Consider the following 11,949-nt stretch of genomic DNA (forward strand, 5'->3'; position numbering starts at 1 on the left):
GTCGAGTTGCAAATGGAGGGAGGAGGCCAGCGGGGCAGGAGCTGGAGCCTGCTCACAGGACATCAGCCATTCGCATTTGGTCCTTTCTGGTGGCCGTTAGCTGGTCGGGTCGTTTGTACATATTGCATCAAAGAAAACTTTTGCCTGGGTAAAAATAAAGCACACCACACGCAGTCGCAATGGAAATGGGCAGAAGTGGGCAAAAGTGGGCAGAAATGGGCAGAAGTGGGCGGGAAAAGGCGGGCGGGGAAAAAGAAAACGGCTATGGCAACAAACGGACAGGGGACAACGCCAAAGGACATGGCCAAATACGTGTGTGCAAATCCACACATGTACATTGTACATACCTCTATATATGCATTGTACATCTATGTATTGCCGGGTGTATCCAAGCAAACAACCTAGTCCCTAACCACGCCCCCAATTCATTTTTACGCCCAACTTTGTGAACGTTTATCAAGTCAAGGCGCGGATATTGACACTGGCCAGGGGAAAATCCCTTTAATAAACTCCCAGTATCCTTTAAATATTTTGAACCACCTTAGAAATTCTCCACTTTTTGAAATTTAAAAATATTTAAAATGCTGTGTATTGATCTTAGGTGTAGATATATGTAATAATGACCTAGTTAACTGTATTATTACAAATTTATATGGAAATTATACCAAGTAATTACCACTTTTTTTTAGGTCTTTTACTTGTTTTAAATTATTATTATTGTTATATTTAACAAAAGTAATAAGCCCTTGGATTTGAAGTAATTTTCTTAAAAGTATTTTTTAATGATCTTAGTTTACCAAATTCATAACAAACACATCTGAATAGGAATCACTAAACTTTAAAAAATATTTAACCAATATGTATTTACTCATTTTAAATGAAATTTATTTAGGAACTAATTTAAAAATTAACAGAATAAGGAACTGACTAAAAATCATAGGATATTTAAACACACAAAAATCTTATCTTTGAACCACCTTTGGGCCGACAGATCATATAGAACACCTCCCGAAAATAAACCCCACACACAACCGCAACCCCACCGCACACCACCCATGCACCACCCACTCCTTAACCCCCTCCAGCCCCCTTTTCGAGACCCCCCTCCCCACTCCGCTAAGCAGGCAATCAGAGTCCAGATTTCCACGGGCAGGCCAGCACATGAGGACCAGGGCTGATCTCTGCGACAAAATATTAGTTCTGTCAAAATAAATTTCTTTGAGTAATGTAATCCCATTTTGCGGTCTTCAGGGGCGGGGAGGGGGTAGAAAAAGGGGGGGTCGGTGTGGTGGGAGCGGGGGAGTTGGACTCATTTTTTGCGGCCTCCCTTCCCGTTTTTCACCCTCTTGGTCACATTTCGCATCAGGCTGAATATGAATGCGATAAATCTGTTCGTGATTGTTTTTTTCTTTTTTTTCGCGCGCACACACATGTGTGTGTTTTTTTTGTCGGTGGGCTGTGGGTGGTGGCGAGGTGTCCAAAAAATAAAAAAATGGCAGAGGAATTCGCTAATCCTGGTGAAGGAGGCGGAGTTCAGCCACTCGGTCTCAGTTTCAGTTTCATTTTCAGCCGAATGTAAATCTGGATCTGAATCCGAATCTGCGGTTTCGACGGGAGCTTCAGCTGGCCTTTATTACACTATTCCCTAAGCAGTCCGCTAGGCTCAAAAAAAGGAAAGGAATACACTAAAAAAAATAGCCATATTCTATGACCTTTCGGATTTTTAGAAATTGTATAAAATATCTCAAAACTTATATATAGTTTAAGATTATTCATATTTGGTGATATTTACATATTGCTAGATGTTCTTTTGTTTAAATTATAGTATTAAATTGCTAGGTACTATTTTGTAAGAAATATAGAATTACATTTATGTTATAGAATAACATTTTCTAAATTATTTTAATCCCTACTTGAATTTAAATACAAGCTAGCAAGTCCCAGAAAAAGTTTTAACCGTATCTCGTGAAAGTATGCCCAAAAGTAGGCTACACAAATGGAAGGTCCTTGAAAATCCTTGATATAAATGATATTGTAGAATACTTTTCTACAGATTTCTAAGGCGATCTCTTTGGAATATTAAATATGTAAGTGTAATACCCTTTTTATTATTATTTTTGCCAGTGTATGAGCTGAGCTGCGAACTCAGTCGATTACGGACACATGTATGGTCGTTTCACGCACTTGGAGACGTGACCAGGTGGGTGGATGGCTCCCTCCCCCTCGGTGGGTGGGTGTTTTTTTTTGGGTGGTGTGTGGTGTGGCTCTTGACTTGGTCGCTGGATGATGACAATGTCTTCTGACAGCTTCTGCTGCCGCCTGTGATTGCCAAAAATGCGACACGATGACGGGAACGAGAGATTGCAAAGCGAAAAAAAAATAAACCATAATATATATGTGCATGTATAAAAAATGAAACCCTGAAATGTAATACACTCACACGCACTCCGATCCCTGAACCACAGACATTGATGAGGCCAAATTTCTGTGATTCGTCATCTAAATAGGTTTTCCCCTCCCACACCCACCCACACACACACACTGCGCGGAATTGCCACGCATTACACACACGCACACACTGGCCGGGGAAAATTGTCCAATCTATGGGAAAAATGCTACGCAGCTGGGCAGGTTCGTTATGAAAAGGGAGGTCCACGTTTTCCAATGGCTTGCCAACCGAATTTTACATTATTTAAACCTCTAAGGTATTTCAAATTTTAGTTTTTGGACTGTGTTTTACTGGTTACAGCCTTGCAGAGGTTATTATGAGTTTAATCAGAAAAAATTTCCGACCCTATAAAAATATATATTCTTGATCTTCCTTAAAGTGATGGGGACCGATAGCAATTGAAGCAAGCTGCTCAAAACTGTCGGTCTTTTAGCTGTACGCCTTGATTTGGCTAAAGTACGACTGAAAAACCACCAAAAAATTAGTATTTTTGACCAAAATCTGAATTTGTCAAAAAATAAATCTTCCTTTACGCTTCTTATGTTTCTATGCCAATAAGTCTCAGTTTTAAAGCTATCTGGATCAAACTTTCCCAAAAAGTCTTATTTTTTTTGCAGGTAGTAAAGTCGGAATGATCCGTATCGGATTGCTATATCATATAGCTTTCATAGGAATGTTTGGGAAAATAATAGAAAAATTATATCTTCGATGTTTTTGATTATACTTTCTTCCATTCTGGGGTAAAGATTTCAGGATTTCGAATTTTGTATGTGATCAAAAAGTACGCACAATAATAATATAGTATAGATCATAGAGCTGTTATAGGAACAAAACTTTAGAATATGCAATAACTTTAATATGCGTGTATCATTTTAATTGCATGATATGGTTTAGGCTCCTCCAAGGAGGTTCCGTTGTTAATTTTACTGACCCAATTTTATGGTAGCTCTTTATAAGTTTATAAGGAGCTGCAGAAAGGTGACCGAAAACTGGACTGAAAAAGCGATCAACTTTTTAAATTCTATAAAAATTTACTATGAAATTGATTATCAACGACAGTAAATTTTTTATGAACCGTTTTTATTTTAGGCACCTCTAAGTTTCAAATTGGTGGCCGAAAGGTGGCCCAAACATGATCTTCCTCTCAACGAATTCAAGACCGATTTTAAAGTGGCATACTTTTAAAACTTCTGAAATAATTAGATTCGAAATTTTAATTTAAAAAGAAAAGTTCTCAATATTAGTGTTGGCTTTTATTTATAAACTATTATAAACATAGTATTTAATGCTCCATAATTGGCGGTAGTCAGGGGAGGAAAAAAAAGGACATAATGATGCTTTAACCTAAATGCATTGAATTGTATTGCAATCGAGTGGCTGCAGACACGCCAAGGCAATATCGAATACGATGCGAATGTTGCGTAACTTCTAAGTATTGATTGACGCCGACCGAAGATCTTCCGGCTGCGGGTGGGGATCGGTTGTGGGTGAAGCTGGGAGGCAAGGAAAACGAAAGCGAGTAGTAGAACAAAGGGGCGGAGTGACGGAAGCAAGTCGGATCAGTTTAGCTTGGAGCGCTTTTTGGCAATCGCATCCTCGACGGCGCGCAATTGCTTCAGCAGCTCCTCTCGACGCGACTTCTTGCCATCCTTATCCTTGCCGCCATCCTTGTCCTTCTCCTTGACATCCTTCTCCTTGTCCTTGCTGTGATCCTTCTCCTTGTCCTTGCCGGTGCCGTTGCCGTGCTCCTTCTCCTTGTCGGAGTCGACTGAGTTGTTGGGTGAGGCCAGTGCCGAAACTCCGACCATGTTCGACGTTTTCTTAATCTCAATGGAAATAGGCGATCGCTTCTTGGTTGCTTGTTCAGCGGCTGTGGAGATGGACATCGAAACAAATTAGTTTTTATGTGCATTACAAAATGAGCAAACATGGTATCGTATATAATATTAAAATAATAGTGCTTCTGGTTACCAGTTAGCTTATAGTTTTAAAATTTAAGTCAGCTTCATAAAAAAAAAATATAATCATAAAATTTTGCCATTCAAATATATTAGAATTTAATGTTAGTCTTAACAAAATTATGAACATTTGGATTAGTCTGGAAACTCTTGTTATTGCAGACATGACAATTGTTTGACAGTTGTATAAACAAATGGTTCTTTAATCACCTAGGAAACAAAGTCCTATTATAATTATTCAAATATATTCAATCTACAAATGCCCTACTTAAAATGTATAGACGTATTTAAAAATGTGATACAGCCAACTTAATTTAAAATAAAAAAGTTATATGGAGTGTAAAAAAGCTGCCTGTTTCCAAAATTTCTTTAGACTACAAAATAGCTATAAAATGATGGACTATTTTTCAGTTATAGACCCCAATTGTGATGCTTACGCTTCTTAATAAGCTTGCGCTCGTTGAGCGCCTTGTCAGTGGCTCTCACACGCTTTTGGGGTGTATCCCTTGATCCGGACGAGCTGTCCGACGACGAGGAGCCCGATTCTGATTCGGAGTACGAGGTATCCGATGAATCTGAGAAAGATTCGAAGCCAAATTAGAAAGATAGATGGGGGCAGATAAACCGAATATTCTTACCTGAGTCGGATGTACTGGAACTGCGCCGTCTCCTTAGCTTGGGTGCCGGCGACGACATCTTCTTCCGCTTCGTGGCAGGACTGAGACCAGTGCCGCGCTTGTCCAAAGCGGGTCGCTTGTACGAAGGCGAGAGGCTTCCTTCTATAAAGGGAAATTAAAGGATTAAGATCATGTTCGAAGCATTTATTGGATAAGTGCAGTACTCACTGGAAGAGTGCCTGGGCCGGCGCGGTATCTGGCTAGGCGAGCGAGCCGCCCTACCTCCATGACGGCGTGAGGAAGCGGAGGTGCCGGCTAGCTTGTGCGAGCTGCCACCGTAGCGCCGCTTGTGTTCAGAGGGACTGCTCGACCGCGACGAGTCTGAACTGGAGTCGCTCTGCGAGCTGTTCGAGGTGGAGTACGACGAGTTGCTGCTGTAGCTTCGCCTGTCCCTACGCCGGCGATCCTCCCGATCGTAGGAACCACGTCCAATCGACTTGGATCGCATCCAGGGATCACTCCACTCATCACCCCGTCCGGCGGCCTCCACTCGCTGGACAATCACCTCGCGCGTTGGCCTCGATCGCCGATCGTCCTCGTAGTGCGGCATCCTATGGGGCGGTAGCTCGCGATATCTTGCCATCCGACCGTACGCATCCACATCCTCAAACTGCGGTGGCATATACTGAGAGCGGCCGTAACGATCCGGCGGCGGTCCGTACACGGAGTACTGCAGGGGCAGGAGGGCACGCGGATTGGCATGGCCAACGGCATGCGGATGCATGGAGATCGGCATGCTGAGTGGATTGAGTGGCGGCTCGCGCGCAGAGGCCGAGGGCGGGGGCGGTGATCGAGCGCTACTGCCGCCGCGATCCTTGAGGTAGTACGAATCTTTCTCCATTTCATCGGGCGACAGGGTTAAGTTCATCTTCTTGTCTTCAAAGTCCATGTCCTGCTCTTTGCGCTTGTTGGCCTTGCGCATCATCTCCTTGGCGGTGCGCAGGCCACGTTCCCAGGCATTCTCCACCACCACCGGTGCTCCGTCGGGGAGCAAGGGGCGAGTGTCGTGAGCATGGGCACCGTAAATACTGGGCGCATGGAGGAGCGCTGGCCGGTGGTGCAGCGCTGGACGCTCATTCCGATAGTCATGATATTCGGCCGCCGCCGAGGGGTGCGCGCTATAGGCACCCGCTCCGGCCCGAGCAGCAGCTATCGATGGACCCGCTCCGGCGGCTACGGCTGCGGCTGAACCGCCTTGCATTGGCACCGAACGCACAAGGCTCTCGAACATTGTGTAGTTGCCCTTGTCCGTGACTCCGGGATGCAGGAAGCGACAGCTCATGCCCCAGGTGCACTGTCCACGAGTGTAGAATCGACACACCGGCTTCGGTTCTGTCTCCTCCGGTCGCTTTTCGTCCTCGTCCGACACCTCGCCCTCTTCCAGCTCCTCCTCTTCCTTTTTCCGCTTGCTGGGCGAAGACGAAGCCGACCCCTCCTTGTCCTTCGCCTCCTCTCCCTCCTCCAAGCTGCCATTGCCCGCGCTATCCTTTCGTTTGTCCTTGTCATCAGCGTCATCCTCATCGCAGTCCACTTCACCATCGTCGTCATCGTCATCCGGCACCTTGGTCGTGCTCTTGGCCTGGTTTGTTTCGTTGGCTTTGCTCTCCGACGGTGGCTGCTTCACCGGCTCCGCACACTCGCCCTCCTCCGCCTCAAAGTCCAAGGCGTCGTCGTCGTGCGTCTTCACCAAATCCTCCTCCAAGGCAGACGCTGACGTTCGTCCATTGGCGGCTTCGTCGGACTGGAATAAATATGATATTTTAATAAATGTGACATTTAAAACCAACAAACATTTGGTAACATTTAAAAAAACTTGTTTTTTTTATAAAACTAGAGCTCACTTTGGTTTCTTTGGAACTTTTTTCGTTCTCCTCATCCCCACTGGCCGCCTTTCCGTTCTGTTTGGGCAGCTCCTGCTGCACCTCGTCCTCCTCGTCCACAGCGGGCAGTGAGTCATTGGAGATGGCACCATCCTCGTCTTCGTCCGCCCGTTGCGGCGAATTCTTGGACGGTGATCGCTTCTCATCCGCCTCGATGTCGCTAACATCGCTCAGATCCTCATGGCTGATGTTCAGATCCACGGCAGCCTGATTGTACAGCTGGGGGCTGTTGCTCCGACTCCGAACGGATGAGAGGAACGAGCTGGGCTGCGACTTGGCGCTCGGCGAACCGGGTTGCTCCGCTTCTGCAGGCGTTACAGGCGCGGATTCGGATTCCGCTTGGGCGGGCTCAGACTCAGGCTCAGGCTCATTTTGGAGCGCCTGCTGCTGCTGTTGCTGTTCAGGCAACCGCTCCTGCTCCTGTTCCTGCTCCTGGTCAGGCTCATCTTCGCTGGAGGAGCCACTGGATGAGCTACTGCCACTGGCACTGCCGCTGCTACTGCTCGAGCTCTTCTTCTGCTTCTTGGACACCTCACTGCGACTCGAACTGGAACTGGAGTTGGACGATGAGCTGCTGGTGGAGGGTGCTCGAGCCGATCGATCTAGAGTGGGACCACCACCGGACTCCTCGGCCTGGTCCTGATCCATAGCAATATCCTCCTTGTCGTTGGTGGGCGAATTCGACCGCGACTCCGAGGAATTGGACGGGGAACTGGCACGAGAATCGTCCGATTCCATGTCGAGGACCATGGGTTAGCCTTACGCCGGTGCGGGCAACTCGTTCCTTGGCGTTTCTGGAGGAGATTCGAAAGGATCTGGAGTTAGTTAAGCTGGCATGGCTGTACTCATTCAACACCCTGGTCAAATCTTAGACGATAATAAACCACCACTTCTTGGTGGGGGAAATGTAACCGGGGCAAAACTAGTGGAGCAAGTCGATCATTTGTTGGCGGCTTCTTGAGAGGAATAACCGGTTTAATAAGCGGACAAACTTTGTAATACTTTTTATTGCCATCTAAATACATAGGTCTCAAAAATACTAGAATTTGTAAACCGGTAGGATAATAACTTTTTATTGTCTACTTAGTTCAGTTAATTCATAGACATACATACACACTTATATAAACTGTGGAAACCACGTGGTTTCCTATTTTCATCACTCCTTAATTGAGGAAAAGCAATTTACTAGTCGATGTAGTTAAAAAGTTATGATCTCAAATATTATATACTTTTTCTGAGTTATCGATCGAACAATCAACACGGCTTTACTCTTATGTACTCTTTCTGATCAAATATTTGCGATAACTTATAATCGATAAAAACGGATAAAGGGATTAAGGGAAAGGGAAACAAAACCAAGGTCAAGGTCAAAAGCCCCAACAAATGTCGATGGTCGATAATGTTCGACTGCTCCGATAACGCGATGGGGCAAGACAATCGATGTTGGTATCATTTTTTTTTTGTGGGAATGAGAGGAAGTATAAAAGTTTTGATCGATAAGTTTTTTTGTTGCTTTTAACTTTTAGTGGGGTTCTTACCTTCATTTCTTTTATTAGCATTTATCTTTTTTAATTTATTGATTATATTGTGTGTGTGTGCTACTGTTTTTTTTTCGTATTTTATTTTCTTTTGATTAATTTTCTTGACGCGAACGAGAGAGATAACAGAGAGCAAGAGAGAGAGTGTGAGCAATTGGAAAAATTTTTCTATTCTCGCGCTCCCCCCCTCCCACACACAGTTAAGGACACGCACACACAGACGCACACACAGGAGAGAGTTAATTATTTGGATTTTTGCAGACTTGCATTTTTGCGGACTTTTTCGCACTTTTCGCGACCGAAATTAGATGTACTTAACAACTTTAACCACTTTTTGCACTTACTGACTTTCGACTTTTACTGTTAACTGTGTTACATTTTGAGCTTAACTTTGTACTTTTTTTAGTTTTCATTTTTTTGGAGGGGAAAAATAGAATACTTGAAAATATATCAATTTGTTGGTCTGGTTTCAGCAATATGCTCGTTTGTTGTTGCTGCTTACCTATGTTTCAATCGTGCGGGTGCGAGCGAGAGCGCCGCTGCGCTGCCTCTGCCGACGTCAGCGCCGCGCTTTCCCCCTTCTTTAGTCGGTGGACTGGAAAGCCCCTGTTCCCGGCTGCTTGGCGTCTGGATTACCTGGAAAATCGCTTTTTGGGGCTCCGGAAATTGCTCTGGATTTGATTTGAATTAAAATATAACGCCTGTATCGAAAATTTTGTGTCCGCCGCAGAAAATATGGCGGCTGTTCGTCTAGTGTGACCGTAAGCGGCGTGGCGGGCAATGCCGTTGGAAGAAAATACCCTAAATAAGGTAAAAGCGTGGCGTCAGAGTTGCCACTTAGCAGGCATAGTCGTCGCCAAGAGGGATTTGGACGGCTTAAGTGCCCCTTAAAACTAAGAAGTTACAAAAGTTTAGAAAACGTAACGTAAAAATATAGCGTAATTGCAGTTGTGATAATTTATAATAATTGTTAACTTAAATTTCCTTGAAATTGTTATATATCAGTTTTACTTTTTGAAATAATCAGAAACACAATTTCATATAGCTTATTAACTTACCAACATATTTTCATGATTTAGAATTTCCCTAAGCACTTTTTTCAACTACGCCCCTGATAATTGCCTAGAACATGTAAATAGTTAAAAAATCAACCAACCAGTATACTTGACTCCACTCTACAATTGGCACAATGTTCGAAAATAACCAAATTTCTTAAATTTCATTTTCATTACGCAACTGGTGGAACACACATACATCCCCCTTGGCATCCACACCACTGTCCATTTAGGTTTTCCCGCCGGTGGCGTGTGTACACACTGGCCAGCAGATGGAGCGCCTCACGAAATCATTACGTTTACTTTCGTATTCCGCGGGAAAGCTCCTTTCTCCTGCGCCATGGAGTCCTCTGGGGGCCAAGGTCCTGTCGAGGAAGGAGTACTCCTCGGAAGCCCCAGAGCCCCTAGAGCTGAGCTTCGACTTGTACACCGGGGAGAATCCGGAAACGAGGCCACCTTTGGTGACCTATCATGGGCTCTTCGGTTCCAAGCAGAATTGGCGGGGAATTAGCAGGGCTCTGGTGCGGAAAGTCCCCAGGAAGGTGGGTCATTAAGTTCTCCATGGGTTTACCCCATATAATATCAAGGAATTCCTTCCCATAGGTATATGCAATTGATAGCCGGAATCATGGCGAGAGCCCCCATTCGGAAGTCCACACTTCCAGGGCGATGAGCGAGGATGTGCGTCTGTTTCTGGAACAGCACAGCCACCCGAACGCCGCCTGCATGGGCCACAGCATGGGAGGCAGGTCCATGATGTACTTCGCCCGGAAATATGTGAGTATTTCAAGGGGTTCCATGGAGAATTCCCTAAAGACGCCAATATCTCATGTTGTTTAGGATAACCTAATGATATGATCGCACAAATATTCTTATGATTTTTAAAGCCTACAAATGCCTAATTATTATGAAATTAAAGAAGCCATTGGCTTTTAAATTTTATTATTAAAAGTTTCACTGCCTAGTGAATTGTTATATATGTAAAGCTTTAGAAATTAATATGTTATGAAGTAAGTTAATGTTTTAATTCAAGTTAAAGAACATAATACTGTTCAGGATAAGTTAAAAAAATATACGGTCATAGCCCTTATAACAAGAAAAACTTGTGCATACTTTGATTTAGAGAATTTCGAGAGGGTTTAGTTAAAGAACCTTTACAAATTACAGGACATAAAAAAAGATAATGCTAAGATATACAAAGATATTGTATTTATGAAATATTTTATTGTTATTTACCTAGGATGACTGCAGGATATGATTCTAAAGATATACCAAGGTTTGTTTTAAATGTTCTATTAAATAAATACCTATACTTATTGTTAGCTATTCTACATAAATTTTTCTTCTTTTATCTTTATTCTTTAATACTTCAATATAGTTAAATGATATAGATATATTATGGATATTTAAACTCAAAGTAGTTCAATAATTTCCCTTGACTGGTTGGATTCCATTTATATACTTAATTAGTTACTTTAAGTTTAAATGTGGCATTAAATGAATCATTATTTCTTCTATTTCAGCCCGAGTTGGTGGAGCGTTTGATAGTGGTAGACATATCGCCCATAAGCGTACCTCGTTCCACTGGAGAGATGACGGCAATCTTCGATGCGATGGTTTCTTTGGATCTCTCACCGACTTTGCCCATGTCCGAGGGCCGAAAATTAGCAAGGAACACCCTTCTGCAAGCCACCGAAGACGAGACCGTGGACTTTATCATGCTGAATCTGCGAAAAGATCCCAATTCCGGGGTGTAAGTTTGGCACAAAAGGCTATTTGTCAATGGATTAAAATAATAAATTCCCTTTCAGATTCTCATGGGCCTGCAATGCGCCGGTTCTTCGAAATTTCCTCACCCGCTTCGATAACTACCAGAAGACTCTGGAAGAACTGCCCCCGTACACGGGACCCACCACTTTTATCTGCGGAACGCGTTCACCCTATATGAGGTAAATGAGGTGCTTTTCTACGGGCCTAACCTTTGCAATCCTTAATAATATAATCTTTTCATGATTTCAGACGCGAACAGTGGCCGCAGATTGTGGAGATGTTCCCCAATTCGGAGATCCACTGGTTGGAAGCCGGACATCTGGTGCATTTTGAACAGCCGCAGGAGTTTATAACATTAGTCACCGAGTTCCTGAACAGAACTGATTAGACCAAATTTGATTTGTTAGCCAATTGTACAAAGGAGTCAATCATAGATAGACTTTAGCTAAATTAAATATGAACTGTGTTTTTATTGGGCTCGGCATGTTTTTTAAGATCACTACCGATCAAGAACATTCACCGAAAAGAGCAGGATAGCAATATTTTCAGAATCTAAAGATTACAGTTTCGTGTTAGATTCTTCCAATGGTTTTCAGTTTCACCGAAAACTGCACTTCTAGAT

At 43.6% G+C, this 11,949-nt stretch overlaps 2 protein-coding genes across 3 annotated transcripts; one reads left to right on the forward strand and one right to left on the reverse strand.

Annotated features, from left to right (window-relative positions):
* Positions 1–3,680: 3,680 nt before the first annotated feature.
* On the reverse strand, positions 3,681–9,274 carry LOC108004694 (zinc finger CCCH domain-containing protein 18). 2 transcript variants are annotated; one of them, XM_017067705.4, is made up of 6 exons: positions 9,005–9,274; positions 6,926–7,758; positions 5,253–6,825; positions 5,046–5,186; positions 4,845–4,982; positions 3,681–4,319 (listed from the first exon to the last, which is right to left on the reverse strand). In XM_017067705.4, exons 2-6 carry the CDS (start codon positions 7,712–7,714, stop codon positions 4,009–4,011), a joined length of 2,952 nt encoding a protein of 983 aa, XP_016923194.2. In that variant the 5' UTR covers positions 7,715–7,758; positions 9,005–9,274; the 3' UTR covers positions 3,681–4,008. The 2 variants fall into 2 exon arrangements, with proteins under 2 accessions (XP_016923194.2, XP_065723621.2); XM_065867549.2 differs by lacking the exon at positions 9,005–9,274 and adding an exon at positions 8,503–8,611.
* A 514-nt stretch (positions 9,275–9,788) lies between these two features.
* On the forward strand, positions 9,789–11,782 carry LOC108004568 (sn-1-specific diacylglycerol lipase ABHD11). The gene is made up of 5 exons (XM_017067505.4): positions 9,789–10,099; positions 10,161–10,334; positions 11,081–11,310; positions 11,369–11,506; positions 11,577–11,782. Exons 1-5 carry the CDS (start codon positions 9,830–9,832, stop codon positions 11,713–11,715), a joined length of 951 nt encoding a protein of 316 aa, XP_016922994.2. The 5' UTR covers positions 9,789–9,829; the 3' UTR covers positions 11,716–11,782.
* Positions 11,783–11,949: the final 167 nt, after the last annotated feature.

This window comes from Drosophila suzukii, chromosome X (genome assembly GCF_043229965.1).
Source record: "Drosophila suzukii chromosome X, CBGP_Dsuzu_IsoJpt1.0, whole genome shotgun sequence".
NCBI lineage: Eukaryota > Metazoa > Arthropoda > Insecta > Diptera > Drosophilidae > Drosophila > Drosophila suzukii.

Excerpts from the sequence above, each read along its gene's own strand:
- LOC108004694 (XM_017067705.4), bottom strand. The coding sequence starts at position 7,714 with ATGGTCCTCGACATGGAATCGGACGATTCTCGTGCCAGTTCCCCGTCC. Across the intron at positions 6,826-6,925 it reads AAAGTTCCAAAGAAACCAAA|TCCGACGAAGCCGCCAATGG; the intron begins GTGAGCTCTAGT and ends TATTTATTCCAG. Across the intron at positions 5,187-5,252 it reads CCGGCCCAGGCACTCTTCCA|AAGGAAGCCTCTCGCCTTCG; the intron begins GTGAGTACTGCA and ends TTCCCTTTATAG.
- LOC108004568 (XM_017067505.4), top strand. The coding sequence starts at position 9,830 with ATGGAGCGCCTCACGAAATCATTACGTTTACTTTCGTATTCCGCGGGA. Across the intron at positions 10,100-10,160 it reads TGCGGAAAGTCCCCAGGAAG|GTATATGCAATTGATAGCCG; the intron begins GTGGGTCATTAA and ends TCCTTCCCATAG. Across the intron at positions 10,335-11,080 it reads TGTACTTCGCCCGGAAATAT|CCCGAGTTGGTGGAGCGTTT; the intron begins GTGAGTATTTCA and ends CTTCTATTTCAG.